Genomic DNA, 26,939 nt, shown 5'->3' on the forward strand with positions numbered 1-26,939 from the left:
ATCTTCTAACTGTAATAAAGGATTGTGGATCCTCTGTTGTCCCAATTTGTTCAAGATGAATATATTTTGAGCCTCAAGAACCATCGTCTGGGACGAAGGTTTATTTGGAGCCCAACATTACTGACCGTATTGCAAACAATTGTCATAATCCCTATCTTGAAAGGTTCAATACGCGAGTCCATGGAAGCTTTTTAAAACTGTTATCCAAGAGAGGAGTGGAAGTCTAATGCGACTGTACCTTCATTTAAGCAAACAAGAAATTTGTTTCTTATTGGCCAGTAACAGATGAATGAAAAGTTTGAATGCAATAGAGGTCATAGAGATATTTTTTTCATTGGGTTCGAAACCAAGGTTGCTACAGAAAAAGAATAAGATAAATGATACAGATAACAAATATTATTAAAAATCATTAACGATGGTTTGAAACTTCTCTAACAGTATCCGCCTTCGGCTGGAGCGAATTGGAGAAATTTCAAAAATAACTCGCGAATAACACGCACGTTCAAATGATTTCCCACACTCATTCCCCGCAAATAATAACACCCAAGCTCTTCCAGAGCCAAAACTATAGTTCCATTGCATTTTATTTCTGTTAGAAATACTACCGACTATAGACGTAAAGTCAACTAAAACGAACAAAATGGCCTCATTACAACATCCGGTGGCTCTTGCGGAGTACACCAGCCCGAATGAAAATACGTAAAAACTGTTCAATTGTGTAATAACTAAAACTACAGAATTCAAACTCATTAGCTTTGAAATATCAATCAAAACCAAACTTCGCCATATGCGAAATTTTCGCGCGTGTTCATCACTCGTTGCAGTGCGTTTAAAAGTTCGAGATCGTAACATGCGATATAAAGCTGAAATGTACACAAAGTAACCTAAACCAATTTAATTTTATATGTACAGCAATTAACTATCCACATCAACTAGCTCCTTTTTAAAGTTCATATAAAAAATAGCTTCGAACTTTGTATCATTTCAAACGGCATGCAATTCATTGCGTATTCATTTTTTTTATCGGGATTAAAATTAAAACAATCTAATTAAGCTTCAAGATTAACACGATACTTTTTTAGAAATTTCATGCCACAAGAAAATACCCTTACAGGCAAAAGCTGTAGAAGAGAAGAAATTCAGAAGTCCCTTAATAGAGTAAAAACTTTAAGTAAGTCTAAAAAAATCTCAAGTCGATGGTCCAAAATATATAGCCCTTAGTTCAAATAGTCGGCCAAAGTGCACAGCTTCGCAGCATTACAAATTTCTTTCATCGTTTCTAAAAAGTATAAAAATTTGGTAATTGAAAGGCAGGTAGGTGTTCGACTTCCCTGGCATAAGTCCACAAAGCGGCCAAGAAAGAAGATATCCATGAACACAGGCAGCTCACAAACCAAGAACAACAACTATTGGTCGAACACAACAGCTGAATTATCAAATTGTCGAGCATGACACTCAAATCAACGTGTCACTCCACAAGTCATTTGCCAAACATGCTCTTTCACAGCACATGAAAAAAAGCCAACAAAAGCATCTCACAGGGTTTTTCAACCCGCCATGTTATCGCAGAGTCAATTGAAGATCCTTAAATCTTCTCATGAAACGATCCTTTCTTTAAAGCAGCAGCGCGGTATATTTTACTCCATGTAGCTAAGTAAAAGACGAGGTTATCTGCTCCTTAGAAGGCGTTCCTTTTCATCCTTCGATTTATTAAGTTCCTCTGACACGTACCGAGATATTCCGAATAAAATATCCACGTTGTGCCCAAGTTTCGTGAACGTAATTCACGACTAAGTGTAATTAGGCGCTGGATGACAACTTTGCAGACTGCTTCCTGGCTTCATCCACAACATCAAATAGATGCTTGGCGTCAACAGCCAACACATGCGCAGCAGACAACATCCCTCTGCGGTATTCCTGGTCCAGTGTAGTAGTGCTGTACTTCTGCGCCATTTTCATGGAGTTGATCAGCTCAGCCATGTCAGAGGAGAGCACTTTGTGGGCCATTTCCACCTAAAATAGAACAAGAAGGAAAAAAATTAAAACGCGCACAAATGGTTAGACTCGACCTGACATCAGATCCTGTCCTCTGGACATGAAGGAGCCAAATCGAACGTCCCCTCTATGTAGGATGCTAGTCCATTCCGAGCTACCCTCCCCTACTCCACCCCACACAGGTCAATACCACTTCCCCACTCCACCCCACACAGGTCAATTACACTCCCCCACTCCACTCCTCACTGGTCAATTACAACTCAAAAGCACTCTTTGTATGGCAAGAGACGCGGTCGTTCCCAACAGCGCGCATCAATGACCCCTACAAAGGCTCAAATCCTTGACCGAATCTGGAACGCTTAATCAAAGTCAAACTGACTGATACTAACATCGCTGACTGTTCTTCCAAAGGGTCATTTATCCTGATTTTCTTAACAGCGATATGAAGTATTCGGTTAGTTTATAATTAGTTAATTAGTTAGTTTAATATGGTCTAATACTTCGTTTATACTTAAAATGTATGTAATGTGTGAATTTGAATTCCGAAGTTATTGGGGTTGAAGCTGTCGTGACGAGCTTCCGAATTGTGACAGCCTTGTCTAACCTCTATAGGTGGACGTGTTTAGGTTGTCTGCCGCTGACCTTGTTTTGGACTCACTCGAAAGTTCTTGTTATGGATAACGCAGTCAGAGGTTGATTCAATTCATCGGAAGCCTCATGATTAAGAACTTCGTTGTTCATTTCAAAAAATCTCGTGAAAGGCCAGCCAGCTGGCTATATGGGCATGTTCTTTAGAGCTTACTTAGGAGAGAGTGGGAGGAATGTAGACAGTGTGCAGAGTTGCAGAGACAGAATTCCGTAGTTGAAGTGATTTCTAAGCAGCACAAGTCAGTGAGAATCAAAGTGTGAGAGCCTAAGAGATTAACCAGAATTACACAGAGTGAAGTAAAACTGGAAGTAAGTAGAATTGGAGAACCCAGTTAGTAAAGAACGCCGGAAAAAAAAAGTTCGAGAGTCTTGGTGCCTTTCGCCGAGCGTGGTGTGCTCGTTAGCTAATTTCCCCTTTTCCCTGACGATAGCGTCATGTTATTGACATTGCTGATCCTAGCAGTATGCAGGACGCGTGTCATATGAACTTCGTAACAGACCTCGCTCACCGTAGAGTCTCTATGGCACAATGGTAGAACAAAGGTCTGAGGTTCGATTCCTCATGGGGACTTGGAATTTTTTCTTTGTCCCACGCTCGTGACAAAATGAAAAAATCTTTCTCTCAAGTTCATACTTACTTCCTTGTGGGATGACGGATCTAATCTGTGAATTTCTTCGTCAACGCGTGCTAGTAAATCTCTGAGCGAAAGACCGATTGCCTGCGGGAAAGAGAGGCCATGTCAGCTCTTGGTATTGTGCGGAAATAATGGAACAAGATGAAAATTACGCGCAATAACAAAGATGCTCGAGGAACAAATAATTCCATGGCTCCAATAGACAGGGAGATTAGGCTCTTTCACTGTATGGCCTTTCTTTAGATTTATTCAAGCGGCATAACCCTAATTGGCGTATGAAGTCTCGAAAGATTGGAGCGAGACCTAATTCACTTTCACCTTCTCACATCCCGCTAGGAGGGGGTGTGGTGTCTTCCCTTCGCCGTGAAACGCAACGAGCGTATACAACATGTGAAAATTTAAAACAAGGTGTTCTATACCTTAACAAAGGTCGGGTAATCTTCACACCGGGCAAATGGTAAGCCATTGTTTAGACCAATAACAGCCTGCACCACATGAGTGGTGTTAATGAACACAGTGTCTGTGGAGCGGTCTTCTCTGGGATCTTCTTCTCTCTGCGTCAATACAGTCTATAACAAAATGAAAACGAAACGATCAGTAGTGAAAATCTTAGCCAGCATAGGTAGCAGTTTTATGTGCACTTTACAATTTTGTGCGCTGTACAATTTTGTGCGCTTTACAATCTTGTGCGCTAAGTGATGAGCATGGAGGCAATGCCGCCAAGGAAAAAGAATCTTCCGTCCCAAACCACCTAAGCAGGCTACAGTAATCTCCACAAGTCCACGATTGAGTCCAAATTTCACGATTTTCACTTACTTTGGTAAATTGAAAAATTGTTAATATAGATGAATGTACATGAGATGAGGAAGCTAATTGTCAAACTCTAACTTTTTCTCATCGTAGAAGATTAACAAAGAAAACGTCAGCTCTCCCTAACAAGACTCTTGCACTGCTGGCTAATACTTACTGTTTCATTCATATCTGTATCGGCTATTGTAGCAGCCTGATGGCTCGGTGGATCCACTGGGGTACTGTGATCTGAGGAGACAAAATCTTTTATAAAGTGTACACGAAAGGCTGTGATATGAGAGGGAAGAAGTAGGTATTTAAAAAAAAAAGCTGTGCAAGAGGACTATCCGTGGCGAGGTCCAAACACTAACTCACGTTAAGACCACTATAGACCGAAAACCCCTACGTCTTTTACTTTTCCCTGCTTCTCTAGAATGAAAAGATGTACCTGTTTCTTAACCTCGGCTTCACGTTGTGGTGACAAAGCAGAGGCAAAAGCAGCCTTAATCTTGGTGAATAAGAGAGCGAATTGCGCTAATGTTTCTCTGTTACTCCCGCAGCTTACTTAATAAATGGCTCAGCTGCTAGACCTTGTCAAACACCTAATGACAACATTCATATACTTCAACATGTGAAATCCTATCCTTTTCTAAAGTCTAGCCTGAAAAGGGAAGAACCTATTCTAGGCGGAACACCTGAGGAGCTCCACTCATATTCCCCCCTCATCCCTCCTCTCATCTCAACCCCAGGGCATCATAACAGTCGCCTGATGTATAAATCTTCCCTTTGTACCTCAAAGTAAACGGAACAACAGATATTCTACTTGACATTCAGATTATTCTTCTTCTGTCCCAAGTTTAAACTGAATGATACCTTGCAAAGCAAAGGAGAGAGTTACTTCGCCAAACTTACATTCCTTGGCTGCTTGGCGCTGTTCGATGAATGACGCTGATCCACGTGGGTTGTATGATTCTACCGCCGCCGAAACTCCGTCCTCAGGGGAGAGGAAGTTAGGACTCTTGGGTGATTGCTGTACCTAAAGGGAAAAACGAGGCTGCATGAACAAAACACCACCGCTGAAAATCTTCTATAATAACTAAAAGTAAAATTGGCGTGGTAGTCCTGCTAGTTGTTTAGACAAAGGGTATACATCGAACACTTGAATCAGACAATTCCAACCAGAATTGCCATCCCGGCCACCTCGTGTCAAAGTTCTGATTGGCTGATAATGGTATTTATTTTGTTACAATTCGCTATTGTGAATTACTCAGTTCGTTTTTCTCGACAGACAACTAAAAACTGCTTCATTAGAAGATATATCTTGGTGATTGCGCGAGTTAAAGCCATAACACGAACCGGTGAAAAGGGGAGCTCAATGTTCTGCTCTTCTTGTTGAAGCCATTTGGAATCTGCCTCTGATTGAAGGCGTTGCTGGCGAAGCCTTTGTCGAAACATGGCCTGCTCTCTCATTTCCATTTGGGCTTTTTCAGCATCTTCTCGTCGTTTCAGTTCCTCGTCACTCTGTGCGAAACAAATGAGAGATTGTCCTAAATACTTAAATGTCAGACGTGTACGGCTATAAGCAAGTGATATCCTTCCTAAAGAGACAGTGCGCAAGCGTGAAACAGGAATAAAGGAAAACTAGGTACTACCAAATTCGAACATAGAGTAGCAACGAAGGTGGCTCCGCGCGAGAGTTCGCATGATACCAATTAATTTTTTCCTGCTTGACTTACGCGAGGGACTAAGCTTGGAGAGAGCGACAAAAGTAAATGACGCGCGAATCAAAGGAATATCAAACAAGTTGAGTTGGCTCCGCGCAAGATGTCCACACGGTACGAACCAATTTTTTTTGTAAAGACTTCTTGAAGACTTTCAATATGAAAGCTTCCCAGTATGTAAATTTTTAAGATTTCTTCTCTAAACTTGCACTTTACACGAAAACCCTTCAATCAAGCTTCAGTTTCTCCTACCGGTAAATCAATAACGGCATCTCTGGATTTCGTTGGACTCCCAAGAGGACTTGTTACTGGACTGGTCGCTTTATAATTTTTCGGTAAGGTTTGACTCCCACCGATAGAATTCCGATATGGCTGTTCCAGCAATGCGTGGACACCGCTGGCCTCGTGGTACGACTTGAAGTTCCTTGGGAGCGTCCGGGAAGGGGACGATGGAGACTGTGGTGAACGAGGAGATCTGGGTGATCCTGGATTCCCAGGGTACTGAGCTGGCAGAGTTGACCCTTAAAGGATTACAGAATGAAGGTATTTAGTCAAATATCGATACTAATCTTAAAGGAGACTTTTACTTTAAAATATTCCCTTCCTTTAAAAATTAATTCCCACAGCTTTTGCCTCTTATTGATATGCTATCTTTAAACGTTTCATTCGTAATTCAAGGATGAAACGCCCTCGGCAGGGCGTGATGAGAAATCAAATCAGCAAGATAATTGTGAAGGGTGGAAAGAATCACTGATTGAAACACACTTGGACCCAACCTACCTCTCGGACTTGTTACTCCTCTACTGCTGTCAAATGTTGACATTGCCGAGGATTGAGCCGCACCAGAAGGGATTTGTACAAAAGATGGCTGGATCCCAGGTCTTGAGGGCTAAACATAATCCAACAAAGTCACAAAGTTTTAGCTATAAAGCTTCCATTATGCCATGTATTTCAAACACAAAGGCGACTGCCCTCGCTACTTTGCAACAACAGTGTCTGCAAACTGGAAACAAGTAATACCACCTTTTTTTTATTGCCTTTCTAAAACGAATGAATTGCACTGTAGTCTCTCGTCTTTTCTTATTGTTCTTTAAAACAAACGCTTGGTCACAAGAATGAATGATCTGAAGTTACCCAACAAAACCGCATACAAAAAGCTAGTAGTCTTCCAAGGGATAATCACTAAGTAAGGGAGATAGAGGCAGAGGTCTCACTAACTTTTTCCATAAGCAGTCGCCGAAAGTGTAATAGACGGGTGTGTTCAGAAAAGGGCCATAAGGCGAAAGGAGAGCCTGCTCGCGGGCTCAACAGACGGTAGTAAGAGGTCTTGTGGGCAGCGGAAGACCGCCAGTAACCCCTGATATACGAATTACATACAAATTGCTTAATGAGGGCTTAAGACTAAAATAAAACGATTTCAAAACCACTGCATATTATTTTTTGAGACATACTCCTAATCCCATCCATTATCTTTACATCGTTCATATTTGACACTGAGCTATGTGTAAAATTATACAAGAAACTAAGACTTTAAAATCAACATGACACAAATTTTATGGCATATGTTTTATAACTGGTACGTTCCTCAGAAGGAAACACGTACTGTAATTATTCTGTATTTAGTTTTTTCTTTTGGTACTTTTCATTGACAATGTTATAGAAATTAGGTATATATCGTATAAGACTATTTAGCACAAAATGGATTCTCAGGAACTGAGCAATGTAAGTTGAATAAAACATCTGTACCTTGGGTGGGGCGACAGAGTCTTGTATGGCTCCTGTTAGACAGACACAAGAAAAAGTAACAAGAACAATATTGGATGGAAATCGCCCGTGCACAGTTACAGGCAATACTCGTTAACTTCTGGTAAAAATTGAAATGCGAATTAAGACATATTGGTAAGGAAAGTCGCCTTTGAGACTTTCCAAAAGTCTAAGATAAACCCAACGTCATCTAAGGGAGACAAGCACCTAATTTCTCACTACATTATTACTTTGGAATCAAACATGAAGGTTATGAGAATAAAGAAATGATCTCCTCGTAAAGAAGCTCTTCACTGTTACACAAATTCTCCTTGTCAGAACCATAGGAATTGTAAATATTACAGTTTGGAGAATATGCTTACTGATGCTCGAGTTTAAAAAAGGGTATGAATTTTAAGCTGAACATGGTGGCATTTTTTATTTCTATAACCGCAACAAAACTTTCAAGAGATGGAAAGCAGTTTGTGATAATGAATATGACTGAGAAGAGACATATTTACTCACCCATCGACAGCGCCTGTATTCTTCGAGTTTCCCTTCTGACTTTTTCATCTGCCTGAAATCTTTCTTCTTGGACGATTACACTAGACACGTAACAAAGATGGATTAACTGCTTGTAGCGCGGGAAAACGCAAGCGACCAAGTGGCAATCGGTTTTAGTTTTAAATCTTATTGGTTGGGATAGTGGCGCGAGTTTTCTGGACCAATCACACAGCGAAGTAAAGCAAAACCAAAGCCATCGCGGATTACTTTCAACAATTAATTTTAAATCACACTATAAGGTGTAAAGTGACTTACCTTAGACGCGTCTTGAGATCCTGAAAGACCGGTCTCTTAGAGGGCTCATAAGACCAGCATTCAAACATAATGTGGTACAGAGAAGGTGGGCAGTTAGGGGGGAGGGGAAGTCGCTCTCCATTCTCTATTTTGCCAATCACCTCATTATTTTTAACACCTTGGAAGGGTTTGATACCGTACATGAGGATTTCCCACATACACACACCTGAAAGACAATTTCACAGTTAGAGTTTTCGCGATTTATGACCTCACGCGTACTGCATGCCGTAATTAGCTATTTCAAAGTATGCATTGCTAGCATTACCGCTTGGAGATGTCATCTGAGCTTGCTGAATGCGTGACTTTGACAACTTCACGATCTTCGCAGTAAGTGTTTTATCTCGTGCTTCTCGCGCAAAAAAATTCATATGAAACGAGACATACTCGTGTCAATCACTGAAACCAACTTTTAGCAGGATTTTCTCCATTTCGGTTTGTTGTTCCAAGCGCAAACAACTAACAACAACTGTAGTAAACCGAAGCTTTCCCCGTTCCCACCACCTATAACATTAGACAATGAAATTCACTCACCAAACATCCAGATGTCGCTAGCGGTTGTAAATCTCCTGAAATTAATTGATTCTGGAGCCATCCACTTGATTGGAAGTTTACCCTTTGAAGCTGTAACAAAGAATATGTAAAGTGAGGTGAATCTTACACTCGCATCAAACGTATCCCAGGATAAAAAAAGAAGCAAGCTATAAGAAATCTGATCTCCTTCTCTTTCTTCGTCTTGAAGCCGATAAATTTGGTGTATTTTGGTTCACTGCAATTTTATCCTTACCTTTGTAGTAAGCCTGTTCATCGACCCATCTTGACAGACCAAAGTCTGCTAGTTTGACGCATTTAGGCGTACATACCAAGACATTACGAGCTGCTATGTCCCTGATAAAAATAAAAAAAAAAGAATCGGATAAGAAGGAGAAATTCTAAGGAACAAAAATGTAGAAAACTTACCTACGGTTACTTAAAACAATGCTGCCACTCATCTCTTACTAGTACTGTAAAATAGGATTTCTAATTTGAAGCATGAACTATCAAAACCTCTTAATTTTCTGAACTGAGTGAAAAGTTCTGTAGCGTTCTTTTACTACCAGAATCGTTCCCTAATAACATTACTAAAATTGTACTTTGTTTATAGCCGCCACCAAGGTTTCAGGAAAATAGTGGCAACGCATTTGATTAAGTCACGTTATTTGCCAATGCACAACACCGATGCCCCACCACTCACTTGGCTAGCTCGGCTATCACCCGATTCAACAGGGTACTTTAGTATCATCAACTGTGATAACTTTAATTGGCCACCGTAAAGAGTGTCAAAGCTGACGTTTCGAGCGTTAGCCCTTCGTCTAAGCGAATGGCGAAGGGCTAACGCTCGAAACGTCAGATTTTAAACTCTTTACGGTGGCCAATTTACGTTATCAACTCAGTTGATGATACTAAATTACGCTGTTATACTCTCCCACCGATGTAGCACCACAGTTTCTTTACAAACTTGCCCCTTTTAGTACCCGGTTCATATGTGACGCGACCTGCGCATTGCTACGATCAGCAACGTCGAAACCGTTGCGTGAGTAAATTTCATGAAGCAAACGCTAACCTGTGTACAAAATTCTTGCTCTCAAGGTATGACATGGCCGTACTAAGTTGAAAAATGTAACTAAGTAGTGTTTCTAGGTTAATGGAGTGTCTGCTCTTCTGAAGATACGATCTCATCTAAAAGCAAACAAAACAAATCTATTACTATAACAGTCCAAGAGACATCTTAACCAATCAAGTCTTGACATCTTTTAGCAACAAAATGCAGTACCTACATTGAAATATCACAGACATGATGCAGCGCTAAAACATTTCTGGTTGACAAAAATCTATCATGGGAAATCTTGTCAGAGGAAAATTCTTTGGGTTGAAGGTTGAGTAAACGATAACGTTATAGACATAAGAATTCCCGGGGAAGGAGAGAGAAACTATAAAGATATTGTTTGATCTTTGATAGAAGTAGTATATCGTTCATGAGGAGTAGTCACTTCACGCAGAGACAGAAACGCGCCTGTGACGTTCAGTGACACCACTTTTTTTACATACAGCACAAAGATGCTATCCCCTCTATAGTAACAAACGGCAGAGGGATGGTAACGACTTTTGTCTAACCAACAAATAGGCTTAGGCGTCAGGCACCCATTGGGCAACACTTGACCGACAGCCGATCAACTGCCGAATCACTGTCGTTTGAATGTCGACTGACAATCCATCAACTGTCTATCAACTGCCTAGTAACAGTCAACTGTAGGACAGCTGTCAGACAACTGTTGGTTACCTTTTGACCAACTGCCTGTCAATTGTGCGCTGGGCTATCTGTAGGGTTCACTGTCGGACAAAAGTCGACCGACTGAACGTCAACGGTCGATTGGCTGTCGAGGGACACGTTTCTTTAGGGTTTATATCACATGCCGGTGTAATGACATAGGTGAAGGAAAGAAGCACTGTTACCTCTCCATATGCAGCCAGTTCCATTACAATGTAAAATTCTTCATCCGTACACACGCCAATGAGCTTTATGATGTGCGGGTGATCAAACTGCTTCATTGTATCTGAGAAGGAAATTACAATCAAAAACTTTAAAATGTAAATAACCAAATTCATCGAGTTTAGTTCCCACCAACCAGGAGAGTAGTCAGGGTGTTCACACAGTGTCAAATACAGGTTACTCACCAGATTGTCATGTTGACCTTCACGCTGTGTTTTACTTAATGTGACAAAAAAAGGCTCACAAGGGAGGGGAGGTTATTGGCACCCCAGGACCCTTCCCCCTAACTACGCCCTTGTCAACCTTGTCAAGAAGAAAAAAGAGTCAAACACTCGTGCTTCAAGTCTTATTTATTCCACACTACAGATCAATTATCGGTTAATGAAAACAACTTCAGAAGGTTACTGTTTACATTTTTCGAACTTCCCTTTTGTTCAGACTGACACAGTTGATACTCACATGCCTCTTCCAGGAATTTCTCCCTTGAATCCGGATTCTTACATGATTTAATAGCCACTTGTAAATTAGGATCATCCTAGTGGAAACAAAACGTTAGGCATAATTCAGCAGTGGCCATGATACAATGATAATACAGGTAAAGCACTTTTCAATTGAACGTTTTAAAATTCCCTATTTTTTTTTCAAGGATAACTCTAGAAAAGGTTTTTGATGTCGAATCTACACAAAAATACGAACCCTTCTACCTTGGCAAATTTTGTGACTGCCATAAAACAATACAAATATAACGTAATGGTTTGAAAGTTGAAACTCTCCGACAAGCACGCTCCTTCTTTTTCTGAAAATTTTACAGTCGGAGCTGCAATCTTAGGAATACCTTCTTCTGTAAATATAAGCTATCCTTTGCAACTTGATATTATCGTTAATTATATCAAAAACGAATTTGCTATGACCCTTGTTCATGTAGCTGAGAACACAATGTCGCCTCCCATAGTCAACTGTTTGAGCCGTCTTGAATTGAGTGTCGAAAGTAATCCATGGTTTGTTTGGTTTTGCCAAACTTCGCTCTGTGATTGGTGCAGAAAACTCACGCCACCATCTCAACCAATCAGAAACCAAACTAAAGCCAGTCATGATTTGGACACCCGAGTTTTCCCGCGTTTCACGCAGGTTGCCTTTTTTTACTTTGAGTTCTAATTCGCTGATGATGATCTCAACCTCTGTCCCGATTTGCTGTTGTGATTACTTTAGTTTTGGTTTTGGTTTTTCGAAAACTCAATTGTAATCTGTAAATCTGAAATCAATCCAAACGTCGGCTATCTGTCAAGTTCTTAGAGAGCGCATCACTCACTGGACTGATGAAGGTTCCTCTGTGTACATCTCCAAACTGACCCTGTCCTATTATCGTCTCCAATATCAACTTTGTCCGGGGAATTTGATAATCTTTGGCTAGGGATTAGAAAGAATAATTTTATTCAATGATGCTGAAAATGTTTTGACCCATCTTAGTCTCTGAAGCTACACTGTCTCAAACCTTTTAAAGGTAAGAGCCATGTTATTTCACTCTCTTGATCAAAGAAAGAAAGGCCTTGTGTGCGGGGTCGGGTTTTTCCTATGCCACTAGTAAGACCAATTACATGGCCAGAATTAACCCTTTACACCCTAACATCAGTATCCATATTCTCCATTCTCTTCTCTATACGTTTACTTTAGTACTGACAAGGAGAATTTGTGTAACAATCAAAACTTCTTTGAGGGGCGATCATTTCCTTTATTCTCATGGTCTTAATGAATGATTCTGCCCTATTACTGTAAGGAGAAATTAGATGCTGGTCACTCCCAGGGTTTAAAGGGTTAACTGTTTAGAGACGATACCTAATGAGAAAGTTTAGCCTGTCTGTCCAGGTGAGGGTTGTCCTGAGAAGGACTGTGGTCAGTAGTAGTGACTGACATTTTGACATCCTAAGTGGGTGTCATCATCAGAGTCACATGTCTTTCTGAGGACTTCCCACAACTAGCCGATCAGACTGCACGATTACATGTTAGTCCTAGGTTCAAATCATTTACTGTGATACATCATGAAAAAGAAAGTTAGGAATGATTATTCTTTCTTTTGGAGTTTAAAATATATGAAATCTTTAAGTCTTGGTATAAATTTTTTAACAGAAAATACCTCCAGGGTACATGTATTATCCAAAACAAATACAACATTGATCTTTAAAATACAAATTAAAAAGAAAGTAATTGCTCTTTACAATACTTTTGGCAGCATTAAAATTGTTACTGAAATCCACTCAGTCATTCCACAGTCATTCATCAGCCATCACAGTTATCAAAGACAATTTAAAATACACTGTAACATTTACCAAAAATTATGTCAAAAATAAATTATGTTTTTGTTATTTTACCTGGTCTCCTATTAATAACCAGAGAACTTCGGCTGGACATTGCAACCGCTACACGTGCAGCAGCCAGTACTGTGTATTAGAGTCATTTCAAACACGGATGCATTATCTTTTAAAGGTTATCTAGTCTTAAAGTATTTCACTAGTTCAAAGAATTAGCTCATTAAGTTATTATACAATCTCTTCTACAAAAGAGAGTCAATTAGAATAAGAACTTTGCTTGTTCTGTTTTTATTTAAGAATTGACAAAATCTAGAGCTTGACAGGAGGTGAAGTTGTGATTTACAATAAGACTTTTAAATTTACCAATTTGGCTCATAATAGGGTACAGTGTTATGAGTGAATATTTTGCATTACTTTACACTCTCCCTGACAATTCTAATCACAATTTTCTTTCAAACCAATAACTGTTTAGAAGGTTTTAAAAACGTTAGAGTAATTGAGTTTGCCATGCAGTATTCTGAAGATTGTACTACATAAAAAATACATTACAAAGCTACATGTTCAATAAATTCTTATAGAAGACCAAAAGGGAAAGTTTTAGGTTTTAGGGTGTAACAAATCATTCAGTTAAGTACTCACTCTTTCATCATCCTGGGAGTTAAAAATTTTACTAAAAATCCTTACTTTTTAAAAGTGATTTTATTTGATTCAACACAAAATTAAATCTTAGTCTACCAACAATTTTTAAATCACTGTCTAATAAACAAATTGTACATAATGGTAGAGAAAAAAAATTTAATGGTGACAAATAAAGTTTTAGTAGTAGTAGTAGTAGGTGATACTACCTATGCACAATATCAATTTCCTTGTAACTAGATTTTCAGTCATTAAAATTTAATAACTGTGCATTATTTTTCCAAACAAATTTCCTATGTGAGTTTAGACACAGACTGGAAAAAAGTAACAAATTCTATAAAGAGCCAAACACTGTCAACATCATTCATACCTGCCATAGGATGGGCGTAATCAGGATCATCATCAACAATCTCAGCATAATCATCAAACTCTACAACAATGAAAACATCGACAATATTGTTACATGTCTTATTAAAGTAATCCCAGCATATGAAAAACTGGCAGTTGCATTTTTTGTCAAAACTTCTCCTTTCCTTTCACATGAAGTTTATTGCAATTTTAGTATGAAACAAGGAAGCAAGGAAACTAGATTGTACAAGCAGGCACACCCTGTAGGAAAACAGTACACGAATGGAAGTCAGGGTCTATTTCCACAAGCAAACCAGAAATTTTACACCTCCTGATCATGTACACCCTTCTTTAACCCTTTAACCTTAAATTTGTGCTATTCGTTTTTTAGTAATTTTTTTTTTTGAGAATTTGGTGTTACACTGAGACTACACCTACTAACTGATAAGTCTGTCCATTCCCTGTACCAGATCACTCAATAATGAAATTGAAGGAGAAGTTACAAACACATTTATTCAATTCTTTGAGTAAATCTTCCCCTGCCAATAGAGTGCTAATGGAACTGAAAAAATCAATTTGAGGAATTCCAGTGAAATGTAAACATACCTCCATTTTTTCTCTGCACAGGTGAGGTAACAGAGTTCTTCCTCTCAGCAAAATCATTTCCCAAAGTTGGCGTGTTTTGTTTCAGGGTTGGTGAGAAAATAGATGGGCTGAAAAAAAAAAGTACTATGCATAAATTACCATTTATTCAAGTGAGAGATGATATTGTCCCATAATTGGCAAAACAATTTAAGGATCCTCCTACATGACTAAAATTAAGTATTGTATTTTTTCAAAAATACATGTATCCACCACCCTCCTCACTGTCCCCTGTGCACTGATTTCAACATTACTGTGTCTCTTCATTTCCTCAGTCATTATGAGAGAAGGAAGTTATGATGAGCCTCTGAAGATAAATTTTTATTCAGCTTATGATTACCTGTTTTTTTCCTCAGTTTTTGGAGAAGCTGGTATTGGAATTGATGGCAGAGATCTCTCAATATCTGCAAGAACATAAGCAACTGTTAGCACTTGATCTTCTCCTTCATTTTTTGTTTTCAAGACTGCACACTCAATAGCATAGACAACTCCAAGTGGAGATGGCATGCAGGCGTTTGGGTGAGGTACAGAATATAAATTGTTGGATCATAGTATACATGGCTATGAAATATTACCATTACCTAGTTTCTTAAAGACCAGCGAATGTTTGTTTCCACTAAAGAGCATGCAGTATCCATCAATCAAGTCGGCCATCTCTTCAGCCTTAGCTAATGAGAATGTGGTGAACACAAGAGGCTGCAAACAAAAAGGTGATAAAAAGACAGTTACGTACTGTACAGTGGGTCCAAACAACTTGCAATTGATATTTATAACTCACAATTAAATAAAAAAATGATATTATCCTGTGAAAACTATACAAGTATTAAATGATCCTCACAGATTCCTTTAAGGGAACAAACGACATGATTTAATTTACCTTATTCACAACAAGTGCCATCTTAGATCATGCAGTAATGCACAAAAAAGCAAGCAGCTGGAAGGCACAACTTCAAATCCCATCTGAGCCTGTATTCTTCCAGGCTTCTTTTTTGAAATTTCTTTAATTGCAGCTCACCTGGGTGGATCAGTTCCTTACTTGTATAGTTTACAACTACAGACTTTGGAAATCGATTAAATAAGAGTTTTGAGAAAATTTTTTTCTATTTATTAAAAATGACAAGAAATCTAGCTGAGGGCACTTGACAAGAACAAATTGGCTGCACATAATCTTGCAACAAGTACTTCCCTGATAAATGTCTCTGTTAAAAATAAGCATGTCAGCTTTTAAGAGACTTGACTACCAAAAACCTGTCTCCACAAAACCATAAAAAAAATGCTTGCCAGTAATTACGTATTCAAAACCAGATTGGACTTTACTATGTCCAATCACCATCATACATTTTCCACCCTAACTTCTAAAACCATCAAGGAATCTAATGTAAATGCAGCTTTAATTAAGAAAACCCACATATATGACTGTATAAAAATTTGCAAAATACAAACACAGCTTATAAAGCCTAACAAACCTCAGCAGCTCCTAACACTTTCAAACTAACAGTAGCTTTTTGTTTATCAGTCTGGACAGATGATGTGATGAGTGGTATCCTTGTTATTGAAATTGAAGTTATTTGATGGAAATCAGCCATGTGTGTAATCTGCAGTGAAACAGATGAAAGCAACTTCATTTAGTACTACTACTGAAAGGTATTGTTTGCTCATTCATTGATTGATTTATTGGTAAATAAAAATCGTATCAACCATGCATAATGTGGACATTTCATGGTGGAACATATCAGAAACCTTTAACTTCCAAGATTGATTAACATATAATTTCTCCCTACTATTCATTATTTAGCAAACAGGCATTGAGAATACTCAAAATTATCAGGTAGAAGTTGTTATCTTGATCTAACACCAAATTCCTGTAATGAGTAGCAGCTGGAGGGGAGAATTAACAAGAAAATCTTGGGAGTTAAAGGGCTAAGTTATAAAAATTGTTTTTGAGAGGTATTTAGAGGCATTCAACTACAAAAGAATTACATCAGTTCCATATATTCACACACAGACACAAGTCTAATGCTTCCATAGTAAACCCACAGGAAATAATTACATCACTGAAATCCTTACTGAAAAACACACCACTTGGTTTTGCTATACATACATTCACTTTCCTACACATCTGTTCACTCACAAACCACATATAATTCCCATGAGAAATGCCCACCTCGAAAAAAATCTATTGTCCTAATTCAATAAAAATAATATTGGCCACCTCTAAATTCTTTAAACTACAGTGAGAGATCCCTGAAAGAAGTGAATGCACTTTTCCAAAACCACACTATCAGGTTGTAGATTAGTACTCATTAAGGTAAACATTTAAACAAATAATAACAAGTCATATTGCAGCTTCCTGTTTCAAATACACAGGTACTCACAAGTGATCCACGTTCAGCTCGGTAACTTATTCCATCTTTGGGCCCAATAACCACATCTACTGCTATTGTCCAACCAGTCTAAAGGAAATGAATTATCAAAAATGATATTAAATTGATGTCAATCAAACATAACACCAAAAAACAACATGAGAGGGATAAATGAAATTTATGAATTTAACCAAACAAACACACATACAAAAAAAAAAAACCAAAAACAAACAAATAGGTCCTTGCTGTACAAGGTTACTGGTACCCTTTATTTCATTGATCCCTTTATGATTGTAAATTGCACTGGGTAGATGAAATTTGTCACTTTTTTTAATGTTGTGGGATAGAGAGGTGCACTGTTCCATTTTACTAAAGAGTGCATTAGCAGCTGCATGCAGTTCTACCAGCTAAGTTTGTAAGTTTTGACAATCTTGCTTTAAGAAAAAGAAAATTGAAAAAATGTTTAAAATCTGACTTGCTATTAAAAAATTTGTTTTATATAAGGCATGTCTGAAGCTTTACTCATAGGTTAAGGGGGTGAGCACAGTCACTTGCAAAGCCAGGAAATCAACTATACATAGCACTTCTTTTATAAGGGAGGAGGAAGGATTTTTGGCCTCTGCTACTGTTTCATTCAAGTCACAATCAATTATGCCATAGCAAATTCCCACAACATTTTGTCTGATATTAAAACATTAAATAACTGATGAAGAAACAGAGGCTTCACTCACCCCTAAGGAGCATCTGAAAGACTCCAATTCAAATCGATGAAGTTTGGAAAGAATATCAAAAAAAGTGTAACAGCATTCCACTTCACTCAAGTGTGCATACTGCTTAAAATAACCATGGATGGTCTTCCGCAAAAGCTTGGACTGAAAAAAAAACAAGAAACAACATTATGAGTAACACTAAATATCAGTTACATCATATATGGTGATTTATACTCTATGGAGATAGGACTGACTGGAGTCCAATTTAGCCTGTAATTGTATGGGTGATTAACAAAATGGGATGACCATGAAGAAGGCATCCTCTTTGTTTAACACGGAAATGATCACAAGACAGAATTGGGTGACACCAAGTCCTGTTACCAATTAATCAATACTAAAGCAACATTTGAGGAAAAAACTGGTCATCAGTAAGATGGTTTCAATAATCTCAATCAATAAACTTCTTGGTAAAATGCATAACAGCAGTATGCATACATGCATATATCAGACATGCATGTGCATTGACTGTCCTATTATGCACTCCAATCACAAGCATGACTTACCACTGTCCTAACAAAAGATAGAGTACCACAGTTTGTATTACTTAGCATTCCTTGCAAATGGGTAGACACATGCAGTCACATATAAAAGCATCCCAAGAAAAAAATTTTCTGATTCTGACAATAGTTAACCTTCAGTTTCATGACAACAGGGTACACAAATACAGCTTGTACATGTACACATTTGTTACACAGACTAACCTTCATGTTTTCCAAAACAGCCTTTGGTATGAATTTGGTCAAGCCAACTTCTTTCCTAAATGTCATAGAAAAAAAAAGATGAAACTGATGAAAACTGATCCCTTGAAGAGTCATGGATGAACAACAGAATCAGCACAATTTTGAAGACAACTCAATAACTAGTGTAGCGTCATCACTGACAAAAATTCATATCGTGAATATGTCCTTTTGTAGTTCAGTCATTATTTCCAAAAAGAAATCTGAGAAGTGAATACTACGCCAAAATAATATCACATGCTGACAAAACTAAGTTTCTTCTCAAGAGGACATATGAGGTAACAAATCTGATAAGATCAAAACTCCCCATCATGATTTTTTTTCTAGTAATATACATGAAAAAATTGTATATTAATGAAAAAATTGTGTGCATTTTTCAAGTAACACAAATGCAATATTGTAACACCAGTGCAAAGTTGTAACACCAGAGTGCAAATTGAAAATAGTGCATGTGCTGTCAAAATTTTGTTTGTCCTGACTTTCTATCATGCTTTTTTTCATGTAAATTAGTAACAAGTAACAACATGATTTCTTATACAATTTTGTGTAACTAAGCACTTGTTAATTTTTTCGAAGACTGCAAATGGCACAAGTCCTACAGGCTCATGCAGTTTTGTTGTCTTTGAAAAATTTTTTTGTGCTTATTAACACCAAATTGCACTCAAAATCATGTAACTTATTACCTACACTAAAAAAAAGTAAAAAGAGAAGAGGCAACAGAAGTTTGATTGGTCAAGAGATAAAAGGACATTACTTACTCAATGTACTCAAAGTTTGATTTCTTGTCAAGAGCTATTTGAGGCATATCCTTAAAATACCTCCTGTTCAGAAAAAAAAAAATAACAATTTTTAAGCCAACATCAGTATGTTTATTCTCCATACTGTTATCATACTTTCCTTAAGGTGCTGGCAGGGAGAATTTGTTTAACAATCAAAAATTTCTTTAGGTGGTAGTCATTTCCTTTACTCCTGTGACTACAATGTGTGATTCAGAGGTGATATTGTATGGGGAATTTAGATGCCAGTCACTCTTAATCTGTTCCTTCACAACATTCTTGTTGCCAATACTGACATGGTTTCTTCCAGTCCCTACTACAAAAGAGCTAGAGTGAAGTAAATTAACAGCTATGATTTTTTTTTTCTTTTTTACCTCATTTCCAGAACTCCAAGTCTAAATGCAGTGTCTTCATCTGCTTTTTCACTGTTGTGTTGGAGGTAGTCATTCTTGACCTACAGAAAAATAAATTAACTAAAGGTTAATTAAATAAATACATGCAGTTACAAAGAGTTAATAACCAGTGAGCCAGTGGATCTTTAAGAGTAAATAAACAGAATAACAACCAAAGAAAAACCCAGAAAATAAGTGCAACTGCCAATCAAATACTTTACTCTCATATATTATTATCTAGCTCAAATAACTTCATTTTTATGTCAATAAATATAGCGGATACTTGCTTAGTAAGGACTAATATAAAAACTAAAAGGGATAATTAGAATAACTCAACTGATGATGTACAAAGTTCTATTATATATAATCCTATGACAGACAAACACACTCAATTGAAGCAAATACATACATACTAAGAGGTGCACTAGACGGACACAATTTCTGGAGTCGTTGTACAGATAAACTTATCTAGATCTTGTTTTCTGATACATTTCTTAAAAACATCAAAAGTCTGCTGATCCCTTACTGTTAATAATGAAAGTGATTAAGGACAGAGAAATACAGTGTCGTTTCACTCAAAATCCCATTACTAAGAATAACTGCCTTTGCTATCATGAGAGCTTTTATCCTATAATTTAAAACTATTACAAAGACAACATATCCTTTAAAATGATGACTGAAAAACTGTCAATTAATAGAACTAAATCTGTACTCATACCTGATCAAATAAATAAAAGAAAGTAACTTTGTCTCTGGTGTACAGCTCTTTCAAATCTTTAGGAAAATATCGCACTCTTAGTTGGTACCTGAAGATGAATTTAAATAACAAGCACATGTCACTTCCTACTCATGACTACCACAGTTTCTGTAGTGGTAGTAAAATAGAATTATTACTACATCATTAAGTACCCCTCAACAGGATACCAGTCTATTATCAATTATTTTCTGCCACCATTTTGTCCTGTAAACCAACAGCTTGCTTGCACCAATAAGTACTCAGTTTCCTTCTTTTCAGGTAGTAACCAATAAAATTTACTGCCTGTAGAACCTCATATTTCTGCCTAAAGTACTGTGCTTGAAAATTGCACAGGTAAGAGATTTGCTCTACCAGTTTTTAACAACTGCATCACTAAGTGGAGGTTGGGTACCTGAAACATCCAGGAGCTTCCCCTATTGGTAGCCAGCTCCTAGATGGAGACTTTTCCCGTGGCTGGCAAATCCTGAGACGACCCAGCCATGAGTGGAAATAGGCAACTGTCACACTGAATAAACAGTGGGAAGAGGGAGGGAAGGGGTGGGGAAAACTGCCTGGATGATGAGCTAGCACTCCTCTTAACACTGCAAGTTCATGCTCAAAGCTCAAGTTCATGCTCAAAGCTCATGCAAGAATGCCCCAAACGAAGAGCACATGGAATTCAGATGTATGCACATATGCAAAAAACTGCTGACTACTAGAGAACCTTAATTCTCTTTGTTGTTAGCTCTGTTAAATTGTATTTCACTGCATGAAAAGTTATTTTGCTTTTTTAAACTTAAATAGGGGAGAACACTAACTTACTTCCACTCATCTGCAGGATAAAGAGCCTCATGCTTGCCTCGTACCTCACCAATTGTGACCTTACTGTTGAGCCAGAAGGACTCATTTGTATTGACATGTTCAAGTTTAATGCCATAGTAGTCTCCTGCAGTTATCGGATCAGCACCAAGACTTCCAATCACCAAATGAACAATTCCCTGAAATGTTGACAAATGCAAACTATTTGGTATGTTATGAAATTCAGCTATAAGCTGATCTTGGCCATAGGCTGAGACTCTAAGTTTTTCAAAGCTGATACTAGCATGATGCTTACCAAACAAAATTGGAAATCTCTCAGCTATAAGCCAAGATCCTGCAAGATACAAGTAACCCTGCAGCAATTCCATTTGTTCTGCTTCACAAACATTTGCAATCATGTATTTTGAAAGAATTCAGATGGCCATAAACCAAAACATTTTTTCTGAAACACTTTCTCATTGTCTCTTGCACTCTAAATTATAAATTACAAATTTCCTTGTCAATATATTGTCCCTTTCATCTGTTGTCTAAAATAACTCAATCTGCTTTTCATGTGGGGCAACCTATGTTGACCAGCTTTGGAAAAATTTTTTAGGGTCTCATTGCCATTTGTTTCTCTTCCTCCTTATTTATAACTGTAATTTAACATAGTAATAGCAAAATTAAATAAATATGAAAAGTTGAGATCTATCTCAATAGAAAAAAACACCATGCATTGCATAAAACATAATGGGAAAACAAGGTGGCAACTTAAATGGCATTTGAACTTCTCCTTAACCCTTTGGCACCCAAAATCTGATCATTTACTCTCCTCTCTAGCTGTTACACATTTTCTGGCTAATTACATACAATAATTTGGTGTAAGACCAAGATTACAACTTCTACTGAAAAGTAGAAGCACTATCAAAAGCAATGAGCACATTTTTTTGGCCACAAGATTTAAGGTTAAATCGAAGGTGTTTAATTGCAGGGAATCAGCTTTCTGACGTAAGGTCAAGAGACCCCACAGACCAGTCTGAAGTTTTTAAGGCCACAGTAGCAATTACAGTTGCTGTTGAATCCTAAAATGTGTACCTTTTAATATACCTTTAAAAAAGGCTTAATACTACAAGTGAGTTTTTGCTTAAATGACATGAACACCCATAAGACAGTATATTAAAATAATAAATAACTACAGAGGTTTGACAGTGATAAATGACTATTACTATATTTAATGACTGAGGAGACATAATCAAATTCTCTAAGACAGCTTCAAAGGTATCCATTTGGTCACAGGACAGAGAAAATGTCTGTCTCATGACTTGAGATAGAGCTAGAGGTACAAATGCATGACTTTTTTCATCATATATTTCATCCCATGTGATTTAGAACATTCCAAATCTTCCATTATTGACTAGTTACTAGTTAATAATAATTATTGGCACTTTCATTCATTTATGACTTTAGTGATCAATTACTTTTCAAGTGACAGCAATTAAAACCAGATTTTAAAGTCTTGCAGCCAGTAAATTCTGTTTGCATCAGAACTTCTAGCTTTCCACAAGTTAAGCAACCTTGTACAATAATTATAACAATTTTCAAAAGGAAGTTTACAGCAATTTGACATATTTCATTGTACAGGTGAGTAAGGCAAAACAGAACATTAATTTCAACATTAACTAACTGCAGATGGCTACTCAAAGCCAAAAACTTGCATTGGGAACAAATTATGTCTCCCCTTGGATACTTCTTTGCTTTTAATCTCATATTTAGGAAGATCTACAGAAAATCTGACCCAGTTTCAAAATTGGAAAACATGTAATAACCTACATACTCTAATCAAAACCAGCCCTAACCAAACTTTGGTAGTACCTTAATCAACCAATTTAAATGGAATAATTATTGAAAAATGAAAACAGATCTCTTACAGAGTAGCAAAATGCATACTTGTGAAGTATTTGCTAAGCTGATGTGATCTAAATAATATTTATGCATTGCATGAATATAATTTTGGAATTTAAAGGATATCGAAGCAAAAGATTCTAGGTGATAAAGACAGCTCCACAACCCAACAAATCTAATTACCAGGATTCTTATTAAAGGATAAAAAGAAAGTGATCAACTAATTGCCAATCATACTAATCAAATCATTACGATCTGGATCAAATTAACTTTTCTTTTTACGAAATGAAAAACAATCTTAAAAGGACATCAAAACAAGATCAAGAGATGGAATCTTATAAGTTGACCCTTAAGTACTTTCTAAAGAAATTTATTTTCAACAATATCATAAAGTACCTGGCACACGAATTCGAAAAAAAATATTATTCAATCCGGCTAAATCTCGGGAACAAAAACATTGTTCACTGACAGTGAATTAACCTCCAACATTGTATTCATTACAGTAACTGTTGTTAAACTTAATCCGTGTTGTTAAGAAGCAAATCCAACAGAAGAATCCTCTATATTTGCTGCACGATCTTTAGTTCTTGACATTTTATCGTATTTCGGATCGTCATCAATACAGTTGAAAAAAACGGGTTCATTATGATAATGGTGGTAATAAAAAACACATTGTTGAAGTCCAAAATAAAACACTGGTTTCGAGCAAAGTAAGATTGTTAGGATAGAACCAGATAATCCAAAGATCTTTTCCTAGTATTATTTCTTTAAATTGTTACTTTTCTAAAATAAATTTAGAGCACGTTCGGCTAAAATATCAAACCATATCCGTCGCAAAAAAATTGTTACAATGTTCAACCACGAAAATTATGCTCACAGATTAGACAGAGAAAACATTGCTGAGAGAGTACCGGTAAAACGCGTACAGAAAAAAAACAAGAAACAAAACAACACAAAAAGAAAAGATGAAAATCATTGGGTACGGTTCGGCAATCTCTCACCAGGCACCAATTGAATTTATGTAAACCCCACCAAGAATTCCTGAAGAGTTTTCGTGCGATTAAATACTAAAATCAAAACAATAAAAAGCACAAAAATGCCGCCACGAAAAGACTGGATATACAACGAAATGGATAAACCAACCTTAACATCTGTTGCTTCGCCACATTTCACTGATCTGGAATCGCCATTTGAAAGGACAACCTTCAGTGTTGAACGAGCTGTGTCCGATCCCGTTGATCCACGATTAGAACTGTTTCTCTTGCTCGAATTCCGAGACATTTTATGTCGCTGTCATTCACCTCGATTTCCTCTCATCTTGACTAGAACAACAGTATATCAACAGCCAGTATAGAGCTTGAATTCTGGCTGAAAGTTGTCGTTAGACATTCAGTTGTCGAAACTCTGTAGGGAAATCTGTAGCCTATTTCCGTTTTCCCTCTCTTTAAAACCAATTTCGATATGACACAACAATGGTGGGCTCTCTTGAAATAACGTCCCTCCGACGTGCTATCCTCCTTAGCAGTTGATATTTTATAATTGAGGAAGATTCCTGTATAAATTATTGTCAAAATTACCCGCTGGGAAACGCAGTGATACAAGCTGTAATTTGTAGTTGTTTTGAGAGCAAAGAAAAGTAAGATGGCGGAGATAAGTGCATCATGCATTGTGGGATAGTAAATGTGGGTACGAATAGGATGGATTTCCGGTGTAACGAAAACACCGGAAGTTGAAATAAAAGACACGCAACAAAGTAAAACAATTATCGAATTGCTCTGACGTTTGCAAAGTGATGCAACGATTTTCCCTGTCTAGTGCCTGAGGGAATATACACTGCAAAAGTCAAAGAGTATCCATGGTCACGTTATCGGCTAACTAAGGCAACAAATGCCATTTTAAAAAATTTGATCTATTTTGATAAAACAATCTTTCGTCTTGATCAAAAAGAAATCGGTGCGCAGATTGAGATAATAGACAGCTATGATGTCCATGTTCCTCCCAAGTTCAAGACGTGACATACCTGAAATACCCACTCCAAAGGTGGGACATGAGTGAAGTGGAAAAACCGCTGAAAGATCCAATTTATCGGTCATGCTTACTCTAGGTTGCTCCTGAAGAACTGTCATTTCCGTTCTTCTCTGACGCGGAGAGGAAGAGCGCTGAATTTATGGTGTGGTAACAAGGTAGATAAACGATCAGTAATGGACTCGGATTTCGTGATCAAAGTTGTTTGACCATGAGTAGTTAAGATAAGAACGATGGAATTAACGCTTTGTTAGTTTAACAAATTTTTCAGAAGAGTATTCGTCGTGTTGATAGACGAAGACCTCAGTACTTAATGTTAATACGTCAATAGTCTGAATCTTGCCTCATTTCTGTTGCCAGACAAATTCAAACTGAGCCAAGGCAGGTCAAAGAGTATGCGTGTCGTATTACTAACTGATATAAAAAATCACTCAAAGTCTAGTGGATCACTAACGGGATTGATTTTTTAAAAAAAATCAGTATTAATTAGCGATCAGGTGGGTTTAAATCGAGTCTGGTTACGACCCTTCCGTCACTCTAGGGCAGGAACAAAGGCTACTTTCCTGAACAGCTTATGGTAATCGAGCTAAAGATGCAATCAATGACCAAAAACGCTTCAGTAACTGATTTCCCCTTTTTATCAATTTCCTGCTTTTCTTATAGATCCCCTCCTCTCTTTTAATCGAAAACTCCAAAATTATTGTGTTGTCTTTCGTTCGGCTTGCTAGGTCAGATTGGTCTGGTGTTTGAGATGCTGAATTTGTTTCCGTTTTAAATATTGTAGGTTTTCGACAAAATAAATGCATGTCGTTTAAAGCCCGTGCTGCAAGTCTCATAAGGGTCTGAGAACTAGAACACAGGGAGCCTCAGCGATCCTTGTCAACGCAAAATTTTGGTGACATGGACCATATCCAAAGTACACACTATGTCCGCGTATGTAACGTACTTATAGCCTTAGACCGACTGCCTGCCCTAAAGGAGGAAGTAAGCTAACGCATTTTCTGGAAATTCTGAGGCAGCTTCAGCCTCTGATTTATGCACCAGAGGTTAACGTCAACTACATTCATGTAAATTAGGTAGTGCGGGTACCAGTTTAATAGTCTAAGTGTGTCTGTTACCATTTTCTCTGCTTTTCCATAGACTTTTAAAAGGTTAGGGCAAGTGACGACTGCCAGAATTGTTTGATAGAAGATATTCTGAGGTAGTTAACAACTTGAAGGGGGGGGGGCTGGGATGATTGTGGTTAGCATGCTCTACGTCACGATTTGGCTTTTCCAGCAACAGAACTCATTTCAAGTTATGCATTTATAGTCCAGCTTTGAATTATACTGAAAAGAACCCCTCTCTCACCTTTAAAAGATGCCACCCCTTCTGCCTGGTAAGAAAAGGACTGGGACAAAAGCAAATTTATTCCAAGCACATTACTTTGTGGATGGCAATACAAATTGATTACATTTCATGCATCTGAAGGTTTTGCCATTGACGTTGAGAGTTGTTGTTTAAATTTCCCTTTCTGCAATCTTTTCTTCTACATTACCCAAAATATCTGAGTTATTCAAGACTGACTAACATTCAAGACCAAATCACTTTAT

The 26,939-nt window shown here is 37.6% G+C and overlaps 1 protein-coding gene across 1 annotated transcript; it reads right to left on the reverse strand.

The window, feature by feature from the left end:
- Positions 1–566: 566 nt before the first annotated feature.
- Positions 567–24,970, reverse strand: LOC131798650 (focal adhesion kinase 1). Its single transcript, XM_059116352.2, has 30 exons — positions 24,466–24,970; positions 21,445–21,620; positions 20,605–20,692; positions 19,869–19,948; positions 19,477–19,539; positions 18,683–18,737; positions 17,943–18,083; positions 17,224–17,301; positions 16,315–16,443; positions 15,430–15,544; positions 15,189–15,252; positions 14,813–14,919; positions 14,229–14,288; positions 12,226–12,323; positions 11,376–11,451; positions 10,880–10,980; positions 9,990–10,105; positions 9,174–9,274; positions 8,921–9,010; positions 8,351–8,555; positions 8,057–8,136; positions 7,535–7,566; positions 6,569–6,677; positions 6,041–6,309; positions 5,424–5,588; positions 4,980–5,103; positions 4,246–4,316; positions 3,698–3,847; positions 3,282–3,362; positions 567–2,013 (listed from the first exon to the last, which is right to left on the reverse strand). Exons 1-30 carry the CDS (start codon positions 24,601–24,603, stop codon positions 1,801–1,803), a joined length of 3,375 nt encoding a protein of 1,124 aa, XP_058972335.1. The 5' UTR covers positions 24,604–24,970; the 3' UTR covers positions 567–1,800.
- Positions 24,971–26,939: the final 1,969 nt, after the last annotated feature.

The sequence above is a fragment of the Pocillopora verrucosa genome, chromosome 2, assembly GCF_036669915.1.
Source record: "Pocillopora verrucosa isolate sample1 chromosome 2, ASM3666991v2, whole genome shotgun sequence".
Taxonomy (NCBI): domain Eukaryota; kingdom Metazoa; phylum Cnidaria; class Anthozoa; order Scleractinia; family Pocilloporidae; genus Pocillopora; species Pocillopora verrucosa.

Bases quoted from the DNA above. Each gene is read 5' to 3' on its own strand.
- LOC131798650 (XM_059116352.2), bottom strand. From the start codon at position 24,603: ATGTCTCGGAATTCGAGCAAGAGAAACAGTTCTAATCGTGGATCAACG. The intron at 15,545-16,314 runs GTTTGTTAGGCT...TTTTGTTTGCAG, and splicing joins AAGTGTTAGGAGCTGCTGAG to CCTCTTGTGTTCACCACATT. The intron at 12,324-14,228 runs GTATGAATGATG...TCTAATCCCTAG, and splicing joins TTACGCCCATCCTATGGCAG to CCAAAGATTATCAAATTCCC.